The sequence below is a fragment of the Meles meles genome, chromosome 7, assembly GCF_922984935.1.
Source record: "Meles meles chromosome 7, mMelMel3.1 paternal haplotype, whole genome shotgun sequence".
Classification (NCBI taxonomy): domain Eukaryota; kingdom Metazoa; phylum Chordata; class Mammalia; order Carnivora; family Mustelidae; genus Meles; species Meles meles.
In genome coordinates, this window is record NC_060072.1 from 2,501 (window position 1) to 28,473 (window position 25,973).

At 48.7% G+C, this 25,973-nt stretch overlaps 1 protein-coding gene and 1 pseudogene across 9 annotated transcripts in view; both read left to right on the plus strand.

The window, feature by feature from the left end:
* Positions 1–9,897: 9,897 nt before the first annotated feature.
* The window catches only part of RABL2B (RAB, member of RAS oncogene family like 2B), a 32,515-nt gene continuing 16,439 nt past the window's right edge, over positions 9,898–25,973 (plus strand). For 3 of the 9 annotated variants that reach the window (XR_006819715.1, XM_046013214.1, XM_046013217.1), the window contains exons 1-2: positions 9,951–9,995; positions 11,363–11,598. Coding sequence is in view for 5 of the 9 variants with exons in the window: in XM_046013214.1 (XP_045869170.1) it covers positions 11,492–11,598 (107 nt within the window). In the remaining 4 variants the exon portion in view is untranslated. Of the gene's footprint in view, positions 9,996–10,306; positions 10,344–11,362; positions 11,641–25,973 lie in introns of those variants that run through there. The other 6 variants (XM_046013218.1, XM_046013219.1, XM_046013215.1 and 3 more) reach the window with 5 other exon arrangements.
* On the plus strand, positions 17,629–17,811 carry LOC123947731 (annotated as a pseudogene).

Below are 25,973 nucleotides of genomic sequence, written 5' to 3' on the forward strand. Positions count from 1 at the left end.
CGTACCCTAACCCTAACCCTAACCCTAACCCTAACCCTAACCCTAACCCTAACCCTAACCCGTACCCTAACCCTAACCCTAACCCTAACCCTAACCCTAACCCTAACCCTAACCCGTACCCTAACCCTAACCCTAACCCTAACCCTAACCCGTACCCTAACCCTAACCCTAACCCTAACCCTAACCCTAACCCTAACCCTAACCCTAACCCTAACCCTAACCCGTACCCTAACCCTAACCCTAACCCTAACCCTAACCCGTACCCTAACCCGTACCCTAACCCTAACCCTAACCCTAACCCTAACCCTAACCCTAACCCGTACCCTAACCCTAACCCGTACCCTAACCCTAACCCTAACCCTAACCCGTACCCTAACCCTAACCCTAACCCTAACCCTAACCCTAACCCTAACCCTAACCCTAACCCGTACCCTAACCCTAACCCTAACCCTAACCCTAACCCGTACCCTAACCCGTACCCTAACCCTAACCCTAACCCTAACCCGTACCCTAACCCTAACCCTAACCCTAACCCTAACCCTAACCCTAACCTAACCCTAACCCTAACCCTAACCCGTACCCTAACCCTAACCCTAACTCTAACCCTAACCCGTACCCGAACCCTAACCCTAACCCTACCCTAACCCTAACCCGTACCCTAACCCTTACCCGTACCCTAACCCTAACCCTAACCCTAACCCTAACCCGTACCCTAACCCTAACCCGTACCCTAACCCGTACCCTAACCCTAACCCGTACCCTAACCCTAACCCGTACCCTAACCCGTACCCTAACCCGTACCCTAACCCAAACCCGTACCCTAACCCGTACCCTAACCCTAACCCGTACCCTAAACCTAACCCGTACCCTAACCCTAACCCGTACACTAACCCTAACCCTAACCCGTACCCTAACCCTTACCCGTACCCTAACCCTAACCTTAACCCTAACCCTAACCCGTTCCCGTACCCTAACCCGTACCCTAACCCTAACCCTAACCCTAACCCGTACCCTAACCCTAACCCTAACCCTAACCCGTACCCTAACCCTAACCCGTACCCTAACCCATACCCTAACCCGTACCCTAACCCCTCCCTAACCCTAACCCTAACCCCCTAACCCTACCCATTCCCTTACCCTAACCCTTACCCGTACTCTAACCCGTACCCTAATCTGTCCACTATCCCTAATCTGTTCCCTTACCCTCTATCCCATAACCTAACCCTCTAACCCATACCCTAACCCCTATCCCTAACCCTCTAACCCTAACCGTCTTATCCTTACCCTAACCCTTACCATTACGTTGGGCCTATCTCCTAAACCCCCAAGTTAGGGACCCCTGAATGACATCTTAGAACTCCCCTTGCCATATGGTAGGAAACCATGCTGTTTGGATCTGCCCCGAATCCTGAGAGGGTGAGAAACCTACATAACCCCCTAACGCAACCCCAACCTATGTTGGCACCCCTGGCTATAAAACTGGATTCCGCCACACCTCCGGTCGCATGCCCTCAACTCTGGGTGAGGGCGCCCACCTCAGCACTGGCAGGTCAGGCCTACCATCCCCTAGGCCCTAAGGGGTGTACAGCTTTCCATGCCCAGAGAGCTGGCTCCCAAACAAACCAGAGGGGATGACTGAGACTCATGCTGGCATTCCACCACCTGCCTAGAGCAAAATGGTGCCATTTGCCGCTGCACCGAACCCTCAGAGAGGGAGAAACCTACATGTCCCCCTAAGGCCACCCCAACCCTCAGCGGATCCCTGGCCATAAAACCAGATTCTGCCATGGACCAGGCAAATGCCCTCCACTCAGCCCTGAAAGGGCCCACCTCAGCACAGGCAGATCAGGCCTGTAATGCCCCTAGGCCTTAACCCTAACCCTAGATTAGGATTTCAGGCTTCCATTCTGAGGGGCCTGGCTCCCAAGCCCCCTGGATAAAGGACCCCTGAGTGACACTCCAGTACTCCGCCAGCCATGTGATAGGAACCTGTGCCATTTGGAACTGCACCAAACCCTCAGAGGGGGAGAAACCTACATACCCCCCTAAAGCCACCCCCACCATCAGCAGCCCCACTGGCCATAAAGCTGGATTCTGCTGCGCCCCTGGATATAAGCCCTCAACTCACCGCTGAGGGGAGCCCACCTCCGTGCTTGCAGATCAGTCTGCCAACCCCCTAGGCCCCACCCCTAACCCTCGCTTTGTTTTCAGACTTCCATCCCCAGGGGCCTGTCTCAATACCCCTCAAGTTTGGGGACCCCAAATCCACACCCTATTAGTCCACCTACCAACCAGGAGGAAACCAGTCCATTTCGAGCTGTGCAAAATCCTTAGAGCCAGAGAAACCTGCATGCCCCCGCCCTGAGGACACACACTCCTCTGCAGCCCTGGGCTACAAACCTGGAGACTGACCTGCCACCTGACCCCAGTCCTCAACTCAGCCCCCCGGGGATCCTGCCTCAGATTGGGCCTGCCATGCCCAGGGACCTCAGGGACCCCTGTCAGCACTAGGCAGACCTGGAACTCCAATGCCTGCCACAGAGCTCTGGGATCCCCCCTCCTTCTTCCAAAATTACGCCGGCCCAAGTCTTTCATGAGGAAGGGAACAGACTCCTTCCTGAAAGCTTAACACCTCCTTTCCTCTTCTGCCCTATTTCTCTCCACTTACCTTCATACCTGGGCACACTGGGAGGAACATATCCATGGAACAAGGACATGCTCTGACATCTGAATCTTCCCTCGCAGCTTTCTGAGGCTCCTCATGCAAACAGAAACTACTGTATCCTACCATATTGTGTTTGAAAATGATCATGGACAGAACAGGAGAGCAAAAATCCCTCCATTTTTTAAAAAGATTTTATTTATTCATTTGACAGAGAGAGATCACAAGTAGGCAGAGAGGCAGGCAGAGAGAGCGAGAGGGAAGCAGGCTCCTTGCCGAGCAGAGAGCCCGGTGCGGGACTCGATCCCAGGACCCTGAGATCATGACCTGAGCCAAAGGCAGTGGCCCAAACCACTGAGCCACCCAGGCACCCGAAAATCCCTCCATTTTTTACCTCAGTCTTCATGAAGTAGAACATGGTCTCTTTCTTTCCTTCCTTGACTTCAATTCCAATTCGTTTCCATGCAGTGTTCATTCCTTTGCTTCAGGGGTAGGATTTCGTGATTCCTTGCCTGCACAGAATACCCAGAGCTCATCACAACGAGTGCCCTCTCTAGTAGCCATCACCCACTGAACCCTTCCCCTCCACACCCCTGCCCTCTAGCAACCCTCGATTTGTGCTCTAAGTTTGAGTCTCTTCCCTCATTGGCCTGTTTTCTCCCCTCACTATGTTCATCTGTTTTCTTTCTGAAATTCCACAGAAGTGAAATAATAGGTTATTGGTCTTTTCTTACTGATTTTGCTTAGCTAAATCCACTCTAGATCCATCCACATCCTTGCAGATGGTAATATTTCATTTCATGCTTTAAAGCTGGGTCTTATTCCAGTGTGTGTGTGTGTGTGTGTGTGTGTGTGTGTGTCTATCTATACCCATATATTTGCACATATACATGTATCTCCCATATCTTCTTTCTCCATCCATCATTGAGTGGACATTGGGACTCCCTCCATCGTTTCGCTATGGTTGATAATGCTGGTGTCCATATCACGGTGCTTGTACCCCACTGAATTTGCATTTTTGTGCCCTTTAGGGAAATACCTAGGAGGGCAACTGCTGGATCCTAGGGTTGTTCCGTTCTTAGCTTTTGGAGGAACCACCATGCTCTTTTCCAGGGTGGCTATAACATCCCACATGCCCACCGACAGTGCAGGAGGGTTCCACTGGAAGCAGAACATTCCCTGCCAGCAATTTCCTGAGGAGGAAATGGGAAATCTCTGGGATAACCTGACTCTCCCAGCATCAGGCAAGCCCTGAAATTCACCCCAGGGTTCCTGACGCCAAGCCCCTTGAAGCTGCCAGAATGCCTCTATCCAGGAGCATTCCCAAAGACCCTCCTTCTGACTTCACCGCACATGAAACTGCAGAGAAAAGATGCCATGGCCAACTCTCTAGATGGTCCACTGAGGGAAACTAGAAAGTCAAGCTTCCCTTTTAAATCATCCAAGGCTCCTTGGAATCCTTTTGAATGTTCCCTCTGCCCTCATCGGAACTCTTTGAATAAAAAAGACGAATTCATTAGGACACATTATATCTTGGACAAAGGAGAAGCCATCATCCAAGCCTCTACCTGACCGCAAACAGCCACCTCACTCTAGATGCCGGCCATTCCACCACAGCCTGGGACCCGTGGAGTCAACACTGTTCGATGGAGGAACGCATTCTAGGTCCCAAACACACGCCGAGTCCATCTCATCTTCCCTTTCAAATCCAAGGGATTACCTAGGAAAGAGATGTTCCAAATATCTCTGGGAGCCAGAAATAAGACAAGAAACTGAGATCCCTGCCAGGTGTTCCCTGCAAGGAAACTCAGGAACCCTAGCACCCACTCTCCATGGCTGACAGCTGTGTTCATGTGACATTTTGGCTCCAGTGGAGATGAGAGAAAACCCAGGATGTTTGGGGGGAAAGGGAAGTTTTACCTCCCAGGCTGGCATGGATGTGCTACTGTGCCCCCAAGGGCCTGCTGTTTTCTCTGAAAGCTGACGTCCTGGGACAAGCTGCATGACGGATTCAGACGCTGATTTCCAAACTTCAGGTCTCGGGGAGCCAGAGCAAAGAAGGGTTATCAGGTGAGGAGAAATAGGCACCTCCCACCTAAAGCCTACACACCTGCTCCACTTTCTGGGAGAAGGAGAGGCACCTGCTTGTTTCTTCACTGGTCATTCACTTCCTTCTCAAGGCGGCCAATCCCTTGTCCTTTTTGGAGAAGCAAACAGACTCTTCCAAACAGACACTCAGCTCCTCGGTTCCAAAGGCACCATGGGTTGAACTTGGTTCCCCCGGCTCCAGACCCGCACCGGGAGGACCCCCCTGAACCATCCTGACAGCAATTTCCATCCAACCTGGGGAAACGGGGCACAGTGCCCACAGAGTGGGGGCCCGGCTCCAGCCATTCTTACCAGCACTGTTGAGCCTGGGGAAACAGTCTTCAGCTCACCACTCTGTCCTGGAAAAACAAGAGCAGTGCCTCACGTTTCCGGGTCCCTCACCCAGCACCTGTCCACGGCTCTCAGAGCCAGCAGGCTGCACAGGCTCCTCGTCAGGTGTGTTGGCCACAGAAGCTCGCCGCTGCCCCCAGTGGTGGCAAGCAGCATTGCCACGCCTTCCAGGGACTCTGGCACCACAGCTCACCACGCCCTCCAGTGGCATGAACCAGCACTGCCGGGCCTTCCAGTGTCTCCCAATCCAGCTCACTGCGGCACTGGTCTCCAGCCACACTGGCCTGTCTTCCACTCTCCCTCAGACTGCAACTCAGCACTGCCTCCAGTAGAGGGAATCCTCACTGCCTCACCTTCCCACACCTAGCACTGTGTCTGTCCACTACGTCCACTGTCGTGACCCTTGAGCGGCCCGTCTGGCAGTACGTCACCCACTGCATCTCAGCACTGTTTCCCTTGGCGGCAAGCTGAACTGCCTCGTGTTTCAGCGTCGGCTGTGCTGGAGCTCAGCACTGCCTCCCGTCGTGGAAAGATGAGTGATGAGAGTCGCTTGACGGCAGCGCGGGAGTCGGAGCTGCGTTGGCAGAGCTGCGGGGAGACGTGCCAGACCCTGTACGAAATAGAAATGTCGGTTCCCACCCCTGGAGCAGTGGTTCAGCTGCAGTGTGAGGAACGCCAGAAGGGTTTGCAGTGGTTTTGACGGCCATGAGAGGCAATGTTGAGATCAGTGAGAGACCATGGGCAGCGCGTCGGGCAGCGTGTCTCCACAGTCGGCAGTGCTGAGCTGCCACGGCAGATGCTGGAAGGAGTGACCGTGAAGTGTCCCGCCCCTGGAGGCACAGACCAGCTGCGGTTTAGGACTTGGCAAGGAGTGGCAATGCCATTTCCCGCCCCTGGAGGCCGTGGTGAGCTGCAGGGGGAGTATTGCCAGAATGCTTTGCAGTGCTGATGACCACCGCTGGAGGCAGTAGTGAGCTGTACCGTGAGAGAGCAGGGATGCAGTGGTGGCCTACAGTGTGGGACACTGGAAGGAGGGGCAGTGTCAGTTCCGACAGCAGAGGCCAGCTGCAGTGAGAGAGACACGGGAAGGCTTTGCAGAGCTTCTTACGGCCACTAGAGGCAGTACTGAGATGCAGCGTGGGACCAGTGATTGCGAAGCTGTGCAGCTTGTCGCCAGCGTAGGCACTGGTGAGTTGCAGCGTGTGCCTCTGGACGGGGTTGACTGCCGGGTCCCACCACAGGAGGTATGAGATCTCAGTCCAAATCTTTTGAGAACTCAGGCAGGACTCGTGAGATTTTCACCCAAATATGAGATGGGAACTTACTCCAAAGCTTGGAAGATCACATTTGAATTCTCCTGGGAACTCGGGCAATTCTAATGAGAATGCTGCCCAAAATAATCGCCTGGCCCATGGTCCTGAGTGCTCGCAGCCTGAATCCTGCAAGAAAGTGCTCAAAATGCCAGGTGGGTGCACAGCCCGAATCACCTCAGAACGCCGGCCACCCACGCCCTCTACTCAGCCCCCTGGGGAGCCCACCTCATCCCTTACCCTAATCCCCGGAAGCCAGTCCCCACCTTTGGCGGGCCCCTGGCCACAAACCTGGAGCCTGATGTGCCGTCTGACCCCCGCCCTCAAGTCAGCGCTCCGGGGTTCCCACCTCAGCTCTAACAGATCGGGCCTGCCATGCCCCTAGGCCCCAACCCTAACCCTAGGTTGCGTTTTCAGGCTTCCATCCCCAGAGACCTGACCCCCAAGCCCTCCAGCCACACCCCAGGACTCTGCCTTCCCCCCAGAAGGAACCGTTCCATGTGGAGCTACGCAAAACCCTCAGAGCGAGAGAAACCTGCACGGCCCCCCCCGAAGCCACCCTCACGTTCAACATCACCGTTGACAGAAACCCAGAGCCTGACACTTCCCCCGAGCCATCTCCTCATGTCAGCCTCTTCGGGTGCTCGCCTCAGGCCTGCCTGTACTGCCTGCCGTGCCCATAGGCCCTAACCTAACCCTATCCCAAGACTGTAACCCTCATCCCTGAGTCTTCACCCCTATATTATTCATCCTTTGCTACGAAGGTTCTTTTTCCAAACCTGAACATCGCCTTCTGGCCTGGGGCAGGTCTCTACCCAAACTATTTTTCACATCTTTAACCCAGTAGAACTCAGTCCCCATTCAGAATCTTTGCCTTGGGTCTAGGGCTTCCCTATAATTATACTTCCCAGGTGTCCTTGTTAGGAATATTCCTACAGCCCGTGTAGGTGTGTCCTAGAAATCAGTCCAATCTCCTTCATCTTTACCTTTAGAGAGATAAGCACATTTTTGTACAAAAGGGCATGTCTTTACCCAAATGTCCACTCCCAAGACCTAGCTTTTCAAACTTTTTTTTTAAGATTTTATTTATTTATTTGACAGAGATCACAAGCAGGCAGAGAGGCAGGCAGAGAGAGAGGAGGAGGAGGAAGCAGGCTCCCTGCTGAGCAGAGAGCCTGATGCGGGGCTCGATCCCAGGATCCTGGGATCATGACCTGAGCCGAAGGCAGAGGCTTTAACACACTGAGCCACCCAGGCATCCTGCTTTTCAAGATTCTTGCCCTGTTCCACGTTCCTGCCGATCTGGACCTCCATATTTTGTGCAGAGGCAGTACATACTTCCTCAGCTTGCCAGTGTTGGCTGGGGCCCTTCAGGCCCGTGGAGGACCAGCAGGCTGCACTCACCTACTCGATCATCTGGCTGTTGAGCTCAAAACCCCACCACTATTTCTTCAGCAGCACTTTTAATCTGGTGACAGTCAGTTCTGGAACAGCTGCCTGATTCCATTCCTCAGCTCGTCAGCCCTCTCAGGCGTCTCTTACAGGATGATACCGAGTTACCTAACATTTAATCCAGCTGCACCCCGTTAAGGATGCTCACTCTTCTCCAACTCAGCCTTCAAAGGAAGTAGGTGCATTTGTGTTGGCTCGCATTGGAAATGGGGGGATCCCACACACCCCCATGGGCCGCTCCTGACACCAGGCTTCTGCTGGACTTTTCACTGCACAGGTCCCTGGCTGAATCGTGGGACAGGCTTGTGCGGCAGGCACTCATAAGCTAGCCTTGTGTGTCCAGGGCCAGACAAGCCAGTGGAGTTCTGACCTCCCCAACAAAGTGTATGACCTCTTGAAAGGAGGGAGCACACGCCTGAAAATTGTCCCGCAGAGGCAGATTTCCATGTTTGGAGTGACCGCACGCTGGGGGTGCTGACTTGCACCCCAATCAGCACTGCCAGCTGTCTTATAGAAGGGAACCCAGCGAGTCTGTGGAGCCCCATACTGGCAACGCCCCGCAGCTTCCTCTGGCTCTGCCTTTGGGGGAAGTAGGCGCATTTGAAGAGAGTAAGTTTTGGAATTAGGCAGATATGAGGTGCTCCAAGTAGCCAGCTCCTAGGACAGGGCCTCTCTCTAGAGCTGTCCTATTTCAGCTCCCTGGCTGCCTGGATCCAGCCAGCTTGGGCACACACAGCACACAGCCCTCAGCCTGCAGAGGCCAGCCTCTGGAAACCCACAGGTCTGTGGAACCGGGACCAGTCTGAACCATCGGCATACCTCCCAGGGAGAGAGAGACACCCCTGAAAATCTCTCTCAAGCAGCACCTTCAGATTCACAGGAGTCAGACCCCCTTTGGACTGGCTTCCTGAACAGCCCCGGGTCTCCCTTCTTGAAAATGGGCCAGACAGTCCCTCACCCTCTGCCGCCTCTTCCAGCCACCTCGACTTCTGGTCCATCTTGTCTGATATGGGTATGTCCACACCACGTCTCTGCTGGTTACTGTCTGGATGATCTTTTCCACCCTCTCCCTGTAACCCTCTCTGTGTCACTGGGTCTCAAGCTCCTGTGGACAGATGCAGCTGGATCTTGTCTCAAACCATTCTGCCAAGCTCTGCCTTTAACTGGAGACATCCGCTCATTTACATGAGAAGCAATTTCTAATGCAAATGAGAAGGAAGGACTCACTTCAGTCATTTCCTATGTGTTTTCTGTGCGTCTTAATCTTCTCTGCGCTGAGTCCGATCTATTTCCAACCTTGCAAACATTTGACGAATCAAAAGGGTGTTGCTGTCATTTCTTAGCATTCTTTAGTACTTCGTACAGAGATTTTCAGACGCAGGACAGTGACCGGCGACAGCACGTTGCAAGAGTTGCGAAGTCCTCGGCTACTTAACAAAACCGACCGTGACAACAAATTAAGGCAGCCCAGGACTTGCGCGTCCTTGATGAGGACAGAACCAGCAGCAAGTGATTCAAACAAACCAAATGCAAGTTTGTTTTTACACTTTTCACGTTTACTTTTTTTTTTAAGGTTTTATTTACTTATTGGACAGAGACACGGCGAGAGAGGGAGCACAGCAGGGGAGGGGGAGAGGGAGAAGCAGGCTCCCCGCTGAGCGGGACCCCGGGACCATGACCTGAGCCCAAGGCAGACCCTGCGCCGACTGAGCCCCCAGGCGCCCCTCAGGTTTACTTTCTGGTCTGCTTCGTAAAGCCACTGATAATTGAGGCCAGAACAGGATTTCTAAATATTTTGGTAAAGAAACAAAAAAGCCACACACTACTTGGCCACAAACTTCCACGCCGGAAAGGAAAACACGACCCAGCAGCACCGGCGCGCGCCCGCCTCGCGCGTCAGCCTGGCGGGAGGGGCAGCCCGCACCCCCCGCAAGCCGGACCGCCCTGCGCAAGCGCGCGCACCTGCCGCGCTCCGTCCCGGCACCGCGCTAGCCAGCCCGCGCCGCGGAGGGGTCCTTCAGGCCTCGGGCCGGGCAGCCCTGCTCCGGGTCCTCGCGCGGTTGCGTAGCAGCTGCGAGGACGCGGAGCGAGGCGGAAGCGGCGAGCCGCGCAGAGGGAGCCCCGGCTGGCGGGTGCGTCCGAGGCGAGAGCGGCGCGGAGCGGGGCTGGGGTGGGCTCGGGGCGGGGTCGGGAGAAGGGCGCCCACTGGGGAACGGCTGGCCACCTGGGGAGTCCGGGGCCGTACCTCGTTTCCCGCAGGTGGCGGCCCAGCCTCGGGATCCGCCGTCCTTGGGCCCTGGGCGGGAGAAGGACGGGTCAGTGGGTTCCCGCAGCGGTTGGGGGAGGACAGAGACAGCCGTTGAAGATCGTGGAGCCTGGAGTTACAGGTCTGGGTCTGGCTTTGGAACAGGTCACTCTGCTCCGGGGCGTCGTGGAAGGGACAGCCCCTCGCTATGCTCACCAAGCATGTCACTTCCCAGGTGAGGGCACCTGGCTAAACCGGGCTCAGTCCCTGCCTGAGCGGTGGTACAGCCAGGGTCCTGCTGGCATTTCCCACCCCGACGGTGTGCACACCCGGTCCTAGCTCTTGCCGCAGTAGGCTCGGCCAGCATCGTGTCCTTTCCTCTGGACCCAGCACAAGGTCTGCGAATGGTGCCTGCTCAGTGGGAACCTGAAGGCATCATTTCTGTGTGCCTCACTGGCTCAGAATCTGTGTGTTGCACACTTAGTAGTTTGAAAAGTTGTCTTTGGCAGTGAGGAGAGAACAGAGCTAGAGGTGATGTCACACCTAGGTGTTGGCATTGGGTGACGTCTTGGACGACGAACGTAAGGACTGATGTTGGGTGGGCAAGAATTAAGTATCTGGTTTTTTACATGTTATTTGTCCCTGTGTGGCAGAACCCACTAGTCCAAGTCTGGTGGGCAGCTGCCTGAGTCTGCTGCCAAGGGAGGCAGTCTCAGTGGAGGTACAGGTCTGGCGCCATCCGTAGTTAGGAGATACTTGAAACTAGCAGAGACTGAAGTAACCCTAGAAAAGAGGGTCTGGAGAGCGGCCACACTGAGAGAGAACGAGGCAGCTACTGACTGCAGCAGGGTGAAACTTGAAGGGGAGGTGGAGGCTTGAGGTAGGTGATCAGGACTGCACCGTAGATGTCTTTGGCTGTATAGTCTGTCATTCAGTGGTAAGAGCTTAGGCCTACAGAGCACTGTCTCTGTCTCACAGCGATTGGGTTTTTGTTTTGGGGGGGGGGGTCCAGTTTTACTGGTGAGAAAGCTTGCAACTTGTGATATAGTCTTTCCAGGTGGGAGTGGGAGGTGTGGCCCTGACCAGAGAGCTGCAGTAGGACATGACACAGAGTTAACCACCCAAAGAGGATTTGGATGGGGACAAGAGTACACCTCCACAGTTCAGCTAGTGGCACCCGGGTTGGTAGTGAATAGAGAAGGATGGACGTGTGTCCTTGGCCCTTTATCTCATCATCTTCTCTCTCCTGTCCAGGAAGAAGAAAATGTAGATTTGGTTGAGGAAACTTCTCATCTCTTTAACAGTAGTCTCCTCTTGATCTTCCCAGACAACGACAAGTCCCCACACCCACATACCTCCCCGGGGCTGAACAGCCAGGAGCCAATGGCCAGCGACAAAGCCAAGCCTTGTGAGCTCAACCAAGACAAATATGACGCTGATGAAAATGTGAAAATCATCTGCCTAGGGGACAGCGCTGTGGGCAAGTCCAAGTATGTTGGGAGATGAGGGAAGAAGGACCAGGCCCAAAGCAGGTCAGGCTGGCACAGAGGAGCATGACTTCTACAGGGTTGATAAGGGAGTAGTCTTAGCTGGAACCTAGGTGTGTGGCGGGGAACTAGGGGGATCATAGCAGCTGTGTGTGTTAGGGAAGGGGGAGCAAGTCATAAGGACTGAATAAATAGAGCTCTCTCCAGGGGTCTTAGCAGCAGATATGGGACGGGTCACCCTGGAGACTACTGTAGCAGTGCAGGGTGAGGCGGTGAGAGCTCAGGGACCCTGCATGTTCTGTGTGGGCAGAGAGTCTGCAAGTGGGAATGGAGACCGATGACAGATTGATTAGAGGTGGTGCAGATGCCTTTTTGAAGGAGCTCCCCAAGATGAAGCAGAATGGAAGGAAATGAGGACTGACTGTGGTCAGCCTGGAGATTGGCTGACTCTTAACTGACCCCACTGCCCATGTGCACAGTTTGGGACTCCACACCTGGAGGGTTGAAGGGACATCCTACATGTCCCTTTCTGCCTTCACCGCAGGAGGGTAGACCAGACACCTTGAGTCCTGTCTCCTGGTGCTCCAGGTGCGCCTTGTCTCCAAGCTTCATCGTTGGCTCCAGGGGCTTTGCGGGGTCTGAGGCCATCTTCGTGGGTTCACACTCTCTCTGCCCATCCCGTGTGCACACGGTGCTCATCTGGGTTAGGGTTCCACTGTCGCTTTGACCATCCTCAGTGTACAATGTGTGTGTACAATGAAAATGAGGGTGAGTGCTGCAGTTTGGGGAGATGGCACAGTCAGGAACACCCCCATGTGCCAGCCAAGTGTGGTGTTTCCCAGCAAACAGCAGAAATGGCAGGGAGATGAAGAGCAGGTGAGGGCTTCAGAGAGCATAGCTCAGTGTGAGGCCGAAGGTGGCCTGCCTGCTTCCTCAGCACTGCCCAGCTCCAGGTTCAGTGCTGGTTTCTTACAAGCCTCGCTTAGGACAAAAAAAGTAGGAGTCCAGGAGGTCAGCAGGACTTCCAGGAGGACGCAGCATTGGCCTCTACAGCCACAGCATCTGGAACAAGCGGGCCTGCTGGGCAGATGCGCCAGGCTTCTCTGAGGGGCTCTCCTTTCTCGGGCAGCACGTTCATGCCTCTTGATTCCACTTCTTTGCATCTGTGTTTCTGGCCCCTCAGCCTCTGTTGACCTAATGACCTAGCTCCCTCACTGCCTTCACTCCCGCACACACCCCCTTCCTGAGTCGGCTTCTACTGCAAGATGTTCTCCCCTAGCAACCTCTGACCTGGCCAGCTCGTGATCTGATTGTCTAGCCTGGGTCCACTTTAACGGGCACTAACTCTGCAAGTGCTGAGTACCACCAGGTTCAAACCCTGCTCTCGGTGATCAGGAAGAGCCATCTCTGTGTGCGCACTTACAACCCTGTCACTTGGAGACCCTGCCAGTCCTCCATACGTTTCCTTCATGTTTTCTGTACCCTCTGGGTGCAGGTCAGGTACAGGTAATGGTCAGCATTGCCGACCAGTCTTGAGAGGAACCCACGCTCCCACTGTAGCTTCTCCTTCTGCAGCTCAAGGAGTCATCTTCCCCTTGGGGACAGAGGTGCTTCAGGCTATTTTGGGCCTTGCCTTTCTTTTGTGCGTATGTGTTTTTTTAGATTATTTATTTATTTATTTATTTGAGAGAAAGAAAGTACAAGCAGGGAAGAGGCAGAGGGGGAAGCAGGCTCCCCGCTGAGCAGAGAGCCCCATGCAGGACTCGACCCCAGGGTCCTGGGATCATGACCTGAGCTGAAGGCAGATACTTAACTGACTGAGCCACCCAGGCGCCCCTTGGGCTTTACCTTTCTTAAAGATTTCTTTGGAGCCAGATGCTCCCTCCGTCTAATAACAAATAAATGGCCTTTCCTTAGCCACTCTTCAAGAGAGGTTAGCTGCAGACATGGTTTGCCCCTGACTCAACCACTGAAGCTTCTGGCCTCCATTTGTGGGGGGGAGAAGGATAACAAGGCTTTCCTCGCTGTGCTTTCTAAGTGACTAGCCCAAGGTTTGACACATGGTAGGTCTTCAGTGGGTCTTAGTTTTATCTTCATCTCTGCCACTAGTTTGACCTGATGAAGAAAATGAATAAATACAAATCTTTGTTCAAAAACAGAATAGTTAGCTCCAGATGCATTGCCTTTTTCAAGTGATAGGATGCCATTTTCCCCCTTGAGCACTGTCCACCACTATGCAAAGAGGGCAGAGATGCACACCCTCTAGGACCACGCGGTGTGAGCACAGACTGGAGTCACATAGGGGCGATTAGTGAGCAGAAACTGCACAGCCTGACCCCTGTCGCCTGCCTTGTTCCCCCGAGGAGTTTGGCCCCTGTGATACTTCATAAGCTTCTGGGACGGGAGTATAGGGACAGTCACTTGTTCACTGCCCGCTGTGATGAGCCAAGTCTCTCAAACTCTGCTGCCCTCCGCATCGTGAGCATGTGCTGTCTCAAAGCAGGTCTAGACGCGCCTCTGTCTCTGGGCCCCTGCGCCTCTGGCGGCCATGATTGCACTGGGAGGGTTTCCTGCTTCTATGTAAGACGCTGGTGCATTTTCTTTATAATACGGATGCTGTTTCTGTTCAGTTGCAAACAGAATCTACCATCCTCCTGTACCAAACTGCTACAGTTTTAAATCTTAGAAATATAAAATCATGGCTATAATGTATTCAGTTTATAGACAGATGCAGAGTAGCCCTTAATATGTGGGGGAAAGCGCAGTTGTCCCCTCAGGAGAGTGGTTAGGGCAGGCGCGTTTGTGAAGGTGACGTCTGAGCCAAGGTCTGAACAAGGCAAGGGAACACGCCATGTGTGGGGAGGAGCGTTTCAGCTAGAGGGACTGGCTAGTGGCTGGAACAGAGGGAGCAGCAGGAAGGCAACGGGAGAGGAGTTGGGCTGGGGCTTGGGATCTGAGGAGGCTTTGAACGGAAAGAAATGGAAAAATATGGGTGGTTTAAGCAGAGGAGTGACCAAGTCTGAATAATTTTTTAGCTGGATGACTGGTCAAGTTCAGAATAGGTGTTCCTCTCAATCACCAATAGATCAAGCAGGGAAAATGTAGTAAGGAGACGTTTTGACAGCACATTTATCAAGGCTGATATTTCATAGAGATTATATTTAAGACTTTCTAAGATGATGACTAATTCTGAGGAGCACCTTTTCACTTACTGGTGCTCGTTGGTCATTGGAAATCCTCCTTTGTGAAATGTCTCTTTAAGACAGGTGCTCATTTTTATTGGATTGTTTGTCTTTTTATTATTGACTCGTGGGAATATCTTCAGACATTCTGAACCTTCTTCCAGTCTGCAGCTTTTTACTCTTACTGGTGTATTTTGATGAACAGAAACACTTAATTTTAATAAATTGAACTGTTAAAAAATTAGTTAAAGAAAATGTTTGAGATATAATATATAAGACTGTGGTGGTGTATGACATGATGATTTCACATACGCGTGTACTGCGAAGTGATCGCCGCAGTGAGGTTTGCTGACACATCCATCACCTCGCAGAGTTATCTTGTTTTGGTGTGTGATAAAAGCCCCGAAGAGTTACTCTCTTAGCAGCTTGCAAGTACGTGACACAGTCTTGTTCATTGTGGTCACCACGCTGGGCACAGAATCATCAGAACTTGCCCGTCTTATAACTACAAGTTACCCTTTGACCAACACCTCCCATTCCTCTATGCCATGGAATAGTACTCAGCCCTTTAGAAAGAAGCAAATCTTACAACAACATGGCTGGGTCTTGAGGGCGTTGTTCTAGTGAAATAAGTCAGAGAAAGGCGAATACTGTATGATCTCACATATATGTGGAATCTTACTTAAAAAAAAAAAAAAGATTCGGGACGCCTGGGTGGCTCAGTGGGTTAAAGCCTCTGCCTTCAGCTCAGGTCATGATCCCAGGGTTCTGGGATCGAGCCCCGCATCGGGCTCTCTGCTCTGCGGACAGCCTGTTTCCTTCTCTCTCTCTCTGCCTGCCTCTCTGCCTACTTGTGATCTCTGTCTGTCAAATAAATAAATAAAATCTTTAAAAAAAAAAAAAAGATTCAAGCTCATAGATACAACAGATTGGTGGCTGCCAGAGGCGGTGGGTAAGGGGTTGGGGAAGGAGGTCACAAGGCACAAGCTTCCGGTTTAAAATAAATAAGTCCTAGGGATGTGATGTATGACCTGGTGACTCTAGTCGGTAACACTGTCCTGCAGTCTGGAAGCTCTCGTCACAAGAAAAAATTCTGTAGCTATGTGTGCTGGTGGATGTTAACTAGGCTTATCTTGATGATCATTTCACAGTTTGAAAAAAGTCTTGGGGCACCTGGGTGGCTCAGTCATTGAGCGTCTGCCTTTGGCTCAGGTCATAATCCCACAGTCCTGGGATCAAATCCCGCATCGGGCTCCCTGCTCAGCAGGAGGCCTGCTTCTCCCTCTCCCACTCCCCCTGCCTGTGCTCCCTCTCTCGCCGTGTCTCTCTCTGTCAAAGAAATAAATAAAATCTTTAAAAAAGGAAAAGAAAAGAAAAAAGTCTTTAACTCATTTTGAGTTGATTTTTGGTGAATGGTGTAAGACAGAGAGCCAATCTCATTCTTTTGTATGTGGACTTCTAGTTTTCTTAGCACCCGTTATTGAAGAGACCATCCTTTTTCCATTGTGTGTTCTTGGTTCCATGGTCAAATATTTGGCCATATACGTGTGGGCTTATTTCTGTGCTATTCTGTTCCATTGGTCTATGTATCTGTTCTTATGGGAGAATCATGAAGATTTGATCATATATTTTCTTCTAAAAGTTTTATAGTTTCAGCTCTTAAGTTTAGGTCTTTGATCCATTTTGTGTTAACTTTTGTATATTGGTATGAGGGAAGCGGCCCACCTTCATTCGTTTGCGTGGGAATATCCAGGTTTCCCAGCATCATTTCTTCCCATTGAATGGTCTTCGGCACCCTTGTCAGAAATTAATTGACCATGTATGTGAGGGATTCTTTCTGAGCTGTGGTCTGTATGTCCATATTTATGCCAATACCATACTGTTTTGATTACTATAGCTTTCAATGAAGTCTTGCCCTCAGGGAAACATGAGTTCCTCAAGTTTGTTATTCTTTCACAAAATAATTTTGGGTACTTGAGATCCCTTGAAGTTCCATACGAATTTTGAGATGTGTTCTTTTATTTCTGCAAAAATGTCATTGCGATTCAGATAGGGATTGCATGGAATCTGTGCATTGCTTTGGGTCAAGTTATCTACCTCGCAGCAGTAAGCCTTCAAACCCAGGAACAGTGTCTTCCCACTTATTTAAGTCCTGTTCAGCATCTTAGTTCTGCACAAGTGTTTCGTCATCTGGGCTGCATTTCATGTTGCTCGTTGCCATCATGGATGTACAATTTAGTTTTGTGTGTGGATTTTATGTCTTGCAACTTTGCTGAATTTATTACCTCTGTTACTTTTTTGTGGATTCTCTAGTTGTCTGTGTATAAAATTATGTTATCTTTGAAGAGAAATAATTTTACTTCCATCTTTCCAATTTGGATGCCTTCTGTTTGCTTTTCTTGCCCGGGTGCTTACGTTGAGGGCTTCTTGTAGCTGACGCACTGAGTTAAGAGTGTACAGGTCCCTGATGAATGGGTCAGCAGGTGGTCCCCTCAGCATCTGAGCACCCACTTTGGGGAAGTGAAACTCCTGGGGTTGTTTTGACTGAGGGCACTCTCAGTATACCCACACAAAGGAAGTCAAGTCCCAAGAGTCATCACATACAAGTCCCAGAAGTGGGAGTGAAATGAGCCCGGGGAAGAGCCGTCCTCCATTCTGGGTCACACTATTTGCATGCTCAAATCTAAGTGGTTATTTCGTTTATTTTTTAAAATTTACTTATTTCATTAAGTAGGCTTCATGCCCAGCATAGGGCTTGAACTCACAACCCTGAGAGTAAGAGTCACATGCTCTACTGACTGAGCCAACCAGGCACGCCCCCTAAGTGGTTATTTTAAAAGGTTCCAGGGAAAGCTTTGCGCAGTGGCAGTATCGTAGCCAATGAGGTTTATCCGAGGCGCGATTATTGCTAATTAAAACGTGCCAGGGAAAAGCAAAGTGGGCGCTTGGGGTGGGCATCCTAGGCTCAGGTTCTTATCGGAACATCCAGACTCGGTGTGAGCGGGATTGTCATGCTCGTCAGGCACCTGAGGGCCGGGCTTTCATTCTTTTGCAACTGAGTATGAGGTTGATTGTGTTTTGTCATATATGGCCTTTATCCTTTTGAGGAAATTACCTTCTGTTGCTAGTTCGAGTGTTTTTGTCATGGGATGGTGTGGGTTTTGTCAAATGCTTTTCGTGCATTTCTTGAGATAAATATGTAGGGTTTTCCTTTCAGTCTATTAATATAATACACTTGATTAGTTTTCTTAAATTGAACCACCCTCAAATTCCAAAAGAAATCTCCCTTGGTCATGGTGTATAGGCCTCTTAATATGAATTTGGTTTGCTATTACTCTGTTGAGGATTTTGACATCTGTATTTGGAGATACAGTTTTCTTGTAGGGCATTGTCTGCCTTTGGAATCGGGGTAAGGTTGGCTTCATGGAAAGAATTACAAAATGTTCCCTCCTCTTCAATTTTTTGGACAAGTTTGAGAAGTATTGGTGTTAGTTCATTAAATGCTTGGTAGAACTCTCCAGGGAAGCGACCCAGTCCTGGGCTTTTCTTTATGGGAGGTTATTCATTGCTCCTTACTTGGTGTTGGTCTGTTCATACTTCCTTCTACGTCTTCAACCCGCTTGGTGGCTTGTGTATTCACGGAGATGTGTGCGCTTCCTCTAGATCGTCCAGTCTGTTGGCACACCCTTGTTCATGGTGCTCTCTTACAATGCACTTTGTTTCTGCAGAATTGACGTGAGTGTCCACAGTTTCAGTTCTGATTTTGATCATTTGTGTCTTCTCTTTCTTCCCTTGGCCTGCCTAAGGCTTGTTGATTTGTTGATCTTTTCAGAGAGCTCATTTTTTATCTCATGATGTTCTCGCTTGTCTTTCTATCCTCATTTTGTTTATCTCCACTAAAGTCTTCATTACTGCCTCCCTCTAGCAAGCTCGTGTTGAGTTCGCTCTTTTCTGTCTAGTACCTTAAGATATACATATCAGTTGTCGATTTGAGATATTTCTTCATGTTTAAGGTATTTGCTCATAGCTATAATATTTGCTCTTGGCACATCTTTGGTTTCATACTTAAGTTTTGGTTTGTTGTGCTTTCGTTTTCATCCATCTCAAGGCATCTTCTAATTGTCCTTGTAATTTTGTCTTTGACCCATTGGTTGTTTAATACTGTGTTGTTTAATTAATATACAGTTGCGCATGTTCTGGTTTTCCTTCTGTTATGCATTTCTGGTGTCACTCCATGTTATTGGAAAAGATACTTTGCATGATCTCAGTCTTTTTTAATTTTATTAAGACTTGCTTTATGGCCTCACCTATGTTCACTTGAGTAGAGCGTGTCCTCTGCTGCTGTCGGGTACAGTGTTCTCTGTACTTAGGGTAGGTCCCACTGGCTGTAGTGTTGTGCACGTCCTTGGCTTCCCCATTGGTCTGTCTCTGATTCTGCCCATTACTGACGGTGGGGTTGGAAATCTCAGCAGCGTCAGTGTTTGCTTCCTTTCTTCTGGGACTCGGTTTCAGGTGCATGTATGTTTATAGCTTTTATGTATTCTTGCTAGATTGAAACTTTAATCACTGTGTACTATCCTCCTTTCTCTCCTAACTTGTGACTGAAAGTTTATTTTGTCTGACTAAGTAGAGCTGCTCCAGCTCCTTTTGGACACTGTTTGCATGGATCATCTCGCTCTCTTATTTTCAGGCTTTTTGTGACATTGTGTCTACAGGGAGGCTGTCACAGCAGCTCGTGCGTGAACCAGGTGCTGTGATGTATTTTGCCCGTCTCTCACTTGTAATGGGAGAATTTTACCCACTGACACTAGAAACAACAATAATTATCAGTAAAGAGGGGCTTATTTCTGCCATTCAGCTATTTGTTTTTCTGTCTTTTTTTCCTCATTACTTCACTGCTGCCTGTTTGTTTTCTGATTTTTTGAAGTGTGCTATTTTCGTTCTCTTCTTTGTGTTTTATGTAATTCTTTAATTGTTTCCTAGTGGTTATCTTAGAGATTACAGCTACTGGCTTAGACTTAAAACACCCTGTTTGCGTAACACGGGGTTGTTGTAACCGCACACTCACGCCCAGAGAGCTCCGTTCCACACCTCTGCCTTGTCTCAGCACAGACTGCATCTTCATACATTAAGTGCTCGTGAACATAGATTTGTAATTACTGCTTTGTGTGTTTGCCTTTTAAGTCACGCAGGAGAAAGGGGAATTACAAACCGAAAGTACAAGAGTACTGGCTTTTATGTGTACCTACGTACCTTTACTGAAGATCTTTAATCTTTCATACGGCTTCAAATTACATCTAATATCCTTTCACTTGAACCTCAAAGAGACTCACTTCAGCATTTCTTATAGGGCAGATCCACTGGTAATGAGCCTTGTCAACTATGTTTATCTGGGAATGTCTTAACTTCATTCTTGAAGGATCATTTGCTGGATGTAGAAATCCTGGTCGACAGCTTTTTGGATATGTCATCCCACTGCCTTCTGACTTTAGGAGTGTCTGAGGAGAAAGTGGCTGTTTGTCTTACTGAGGATTGTATCTTTAGGTTTCAACAGTTTACCTGTGATGTTTCTCAGTGTGGGTCTCTGGCTTTATCCTGCTTGGAGTTTATTGTTTGTTAGGTGTGTGTACTCATGTCCTGATGTGTGCAGACATCAAGTTTAGGAAGTTGGTTTTGGTTTTTGTTTTTTTTTTTAAGATTTATTTATTTGCGAGAGAGAGAGCCTGTGTGCACAGGGGAGGGGGCGGGGAATGGGCAGAGTGGGGAAGAGAGGGACAGCTGATTCCGCACTGAGCACAGAGCCTGACGCAGGGTTCGATCTCACAACCCTGAGATCATGACCTGAGCTGAAATCAAGAACTGGATGCTCAATTGACTGAGCCATCCAGATACCCCAAGTTTGGGGAATTAGTAGGCATTATTTTTTCAAATCTCTCTCTTCTTTATGATGTATATCCTAGTATGCTTTATGTTGTCCCACACCTTCCTTAGGCCCTGTTCCTTTTCATTCTTTTTTTTTTTTCTCTTGCTTCTCTGACTGGGTAATTTCAGTTGCCTTATTTCAAGTTTGCTGATTTTTTTCTTCTGCTCAAGTATGTTGTTGAAAACCCTCTAGTGAGGGTTTGGTTTGGTTTGGTTTCTTCATTATAATTAATGTGCTTTCCAGCTCCAGAAGTGTTGTTGGGTTCCTTTTCATAATTTCTATCTCTTTATTAACATTCTCACTTTGTTCATATATCATTTCCTGATTTACTTTAATTCTTCATCCATGAATTCCTTTAGTTCTTTGAGTATATTTAAGATAATTCCGGTGTCTGTATTTCTTCTGGGATTATTTCTGTCCAAGTCTCTTTTTGTGAGAATAGCCCATATATTCTCATTTCTTTGTTTGCTTTGGCATTTTTTTGAAGAGAATTAGGCATTCTGAGTATTTTAATATGGTAACTTTAGAAATCAGGTCCTCCCACTTCTCAGGGATTGCTGATTTCTGCTTGTTTGGGGCTGGGTTTATCTATTTATAACTTTTCCAAACTATTTTTGCAAAGTATGTATTCCTTGTTGTGTGTGGTCACTGGTGTTATCTGTGCTGTTACCTGTGAGATCTGTGATGATGTTCTGTTGTCTGTGGTCCACCCACAGTGACCTGCAGACGCCAGCAAGGGAGCCCTGCAGCCTGAGAGAGCTGAGACCTAACTGTGCAAACATGCCACCCAGACTTTTTGAGGGCAACCCTAGCCCGACCCTTGGAGCACAGATCACGAGGTCAGTGCAGCGGGCCTGAGGAGTGGCTGGTGGCTGCTACTTGGCCTGTGTTGCTCTTCCAGCTGGGCTCAGCACTCTGCTTTTACGTAGTGCCCTTCTGCGTGCTGTGTGTCCAGGCAGGTTCCAGAGGTCAGAAATGGTTGATTCGGATCCATTCTTCCAGTTTGCTGGATAGATCAGTTAGGGGCTGAACCCCCTGAACTTCCTGCTCCACCATTGCATTCAACAGCCTAAAGATTTGTTTTCTCCCAGACAGATATGCAGCTGCTCGGACACCACTAATTGATGAAACAGTTCTAACCCCACCGAATCACAGTGATGCCCTTGTTCTAAAGGCAGGGACTACACATATGGCGGAATCTATTTTGAGGGCTTCCTCGTTGTCTGTCTTCATCTGCTCCAGTGTGTGCTCCATGAACACAGGGACCTCCATCCCGTTTGCCCGGTGTCGTGGCACCTGGCATAGTGTCTGGCCAGTGCTCAGCACTCAGTAAATGTGTTTTAACTAGTTTGTGCTGAAATTATTTGTCTAGTCACAACAGAACATTTATGATGTTATCATTTTTATGATATTATGAATATTTTCACACCTACCATCTTGAGTACACTTCGGCCTGGGGGGAAATGGCCGAGTTTTAGGGCTACCTCAGACTTTAAGATACCCGAATGGCTCTCCGAAACAGTTCTCACCTTTCCCCTGCTGCTGGCACGGTGTCGGAGTTTCTGTCGCTCTGCAAAATCCCCAGAAGTCCTACCCTAGGACTTTCTGAATTTTGCCAGTCTGTATTAAAATGATCAAATCACTAAATTTAAACATTGAGCATCTTTTTGTAGCTCTGTTACCTGTTCATCTGTTCATATTCTTAGTACACGGGTTGTTTGTGTGTTCTCTTAACAGCCATTTATATTTTCTTTCTATTCTTGTCAGTTGTTGGCATTGCATGTATCTTCTCCCTGTCTGTGTGGTTTTTGTTTGCTTTTTTTCCTTAACTTCTCATTTTGAAATAATATAGATTCACAGATGTTGCAAAGACAGAGTATAGAGAGAGCTTGTGCACCCTTCCCCCAGCTGCCCCGGTGATCCTATCTTAGGTAGCTATAGAACAGCATCAAAATCAGGACATCGCCATTGGTTCAGTGCATGCATAATTCTGTGGCATTCTATCACATGTGCAGATTTCTGCGACCGTCATTGGAATCAAGATACCAAACTCCAGTCATGCTACCCATTTTAGTCACACCCACCCCACCTCACTTCCCACCACCACTAACCCTGTAACCACCAATCTTTTCTCCATCTCTATAATCCTGTTCTCCTGGCAACATTGTATAAGTACAATTACACAACCTATGACCTTCTCTGCTCCACAGAGCAGTGCCCTTAAGACCCATCCAGGTTGTTGCACTATCAATACTTTGTTCCTTTTTGTTGCTGGGTAGCATTCCATAGTGTAGATGGCCACAGTATGGTCTTCTAGACTGTTCCAGTCACCTGTTAAGTGGCATTTCAGTTGATTCTGGGTCTTGGCTATTACACATGAAACTGCTGTGAACACGTGTGTGGCTTCTTGTATGGACATGAGTTTTAATTTTGTTGGTTGATCAGACAGTGAGTATATGTTTCATTTGCTAAGAAACTCAATCTAGGGGCGCCTGGATAGCTCAGTCGTTAAGCATCTACCTTCGGCTCAGGTCATGATCCCAGGGTCCTGGGATCAACCCCCGCATCAGGCTTCTTGCTCTGCGGAAGGCCTGCTTCTCCCTTTCCCACTCCCTCTGCTTGTCTTCCCTCTCTCCTTCCTGTCTCTCTCTGTCAAATAAATAAAATCTTTAAAAAAAGAAAAAAAGAAACTGATTTGTTTTCTAGAATGTCTAGAATGTCTAATGGGAATGTTTTCCCAGAAGCAGTATATGAAAGATGTGATTTTCCCGCACCTTTGCCAACGTTTAGTGTTGTTGCTATTTTTTATCCTAGCCATTGTGACAGGCGTGGTCTTGGTTTCTATTTCCCTGGTGCTTGGTGGCGTGGAATGGAACACCTTCTTCTTCTGGACTTATTAGCCATGTGTACATTCCTCTTTGGTTAAACGTCTCTTCATGTCTTCTGCGCATTTTCTTATTGGATTTTTTTTTTTTAACTGTAGAGTTTTGGTAATTCTTTATTTTCCCAGGAACTGGTCTTTGTTGAATCTGCTGCTCGCAGACATGTCCTTCCTATCTAGGGCTTGTCTTCCCACTGTCTTATTACAGGCTTTCTCATAAAGAGGCTTCTTTCATAAAGCAGAAGGTTTCACTTCTCATGAAGTCTGTTTCCCACTTGTTTGTTTTACGGGTCATGCTTTTGGTATTACCAAAGTCATGGACTTTGATCTTCACCAAGCCCTGACTCCAAAGGATCTTTTTCCTATGTTTTCTTCTAAAAGTTTTGTATTTTTACATTTTATACTTAAGTCTGTGATCAGTTTTGAACTACCTTTTGTTTAAGGTGTGAGTGTTTAGGGTAAAGGTTTGTTTTTTCCTTACAGATACTCAGTTGGCATCACTCGTTGAAGAGGCTGTCGTTCCTCCATTGAATTGCTTTTGCACCTTTGCTGAAAATCAGTTGGCTCTACTTCTGTGAGGCTATTTCTGGATTCTTTCTTTTGTTCCATTCGTCTATGTGTCTGTCCCTCCACCAGCACCACACAGTCTTGACTAAGGGAGCCATAATAAGTCTTTAGATTGGTTAGAATGATTCTTCCCACTTTATTTTTTTTCAAGTTTGTTTTAGCTTTTTTAAAGCTGTGTTGCCTGTCTACATAAATTTTTCATAATCTTGACAATACTCTTGCTGGAATTTTAGTGGACATTGCATTAAACCTGTATATCACTTTTGGGAGAATCGACGTCATGTTTATATTGAGTTTTCCAGTCTATTAACATGGTATGTCTCTCCATTTATTCAGATCTTCTTTAATATTTTTCACCAGTATTTTACACTTTTCAGTGTACAAGTTCCCCTCTGTTCCTGTTTCTTTCTTTGTCTATTCTATCATGAACAGGCATTGTATTTCTCAGATGTATTGTCCCCCTCGATTGACATGACCCTGTGACTTTTCTTCTTTAGCCAGTTACTGTGGGAGACAACATTGATTGACTTTCAAGTACTGATCTAGCCTTGCACCCCTGAAATAAATCATGGTGTACATCTTCTTGTTACGCATTCCCAAGTTCTTTTTGCTAATATTTTGTTAATGCTGTGTGTCTATATTCATGAAAGACATTGGTCTGTAGAGTTTTTTTTCTGTACTATCTTTTGATACTGGGATAAACTGACTTCATAAAACAAATGCCTCCTCTTCTCTGGTAGAAGTTGTACAAAATTGATATTAATTCTTACAGTGTTTGGTAGAAATCTACCCTAAAACCATCTGGGCTTAGAGATTTATAGTTCTAGGACTATTCAAATGATCTGTTTATGATTAGGTTAGTTTTGCTTATTTGTGCTTTTATGAATTGGCCCATTATTTAAACTTTTTGTATCTTCGTTTATTTCAAGCACATTGTAGTTGTTCATTTTTTTTTAAGATTTATTTATTTATTAGAGAGCATGCATGCTCACAGTGGGGGAGGGGGCACAGAGAGAGGAAGACAGAAACTCCAAGCAGATTTGCACTGAGCATAGAGGCAAGTGCCGGGCTTGATGTCACGACCCTGAGATCACAACCCGAGCCGAAACCAAGAGTCGGCCACTTAACCAACTGTGCCACCCAGGTGCCCCGTACTTGTTTGCTTATGACAGCTGCTTTAAAAACTTCTGTTGAAGACACCGAGGAGGCTCAGTTGGTGAAACGACTGCCTTCGGCTCAGGTCATGATCCCGGAGTCCTGGGATCGAGTCCCCTATCAGGCTCCCAGCTCTGCAGGGAGTCTGCTTCTCCCTTTGACCTCTCCCTCTCATGCTTTCTTACTCTCTGTCTCCCAAATGAATAAATAAAATCTTTAAAAAAAAAAAAAAAAAACTTTTATTGATTTTCTTTTTTCATTCATTTTAAGATGTTCCTGATTCTATACAGTAAATGATTTTTGGTTGACACTTGGACATTTTGAATATCCTGTTATGAGACTCTGGATCTTATTCAACCCTCTGTTTTGTCTGGCTTCCTGTGGCATTGCTTCAGCAGAAGGGGCAGAGGCAACACTGCTGTCTCCACAGGCCCCATGCAGTGGGGGCAGGGGTCTCATCGCCGTCTGGCAGGGTGGAAAGTTCTAGCTCCCTGTTTGGCCTTCTTTGATCCCAGTGCGTCTTGGTAATGTTGTTGAGGCACCTCATTATGTTCTCAAAGAGTGGGAGTCTAAGCTCTCCACGCAGGCTACTGTTTCTCCTATGGTGTTTGCATGGTGGCTGTAGTCCAAATGTTTTTTGTCCTAGGCACTGGGTATGCAGCAATAAACT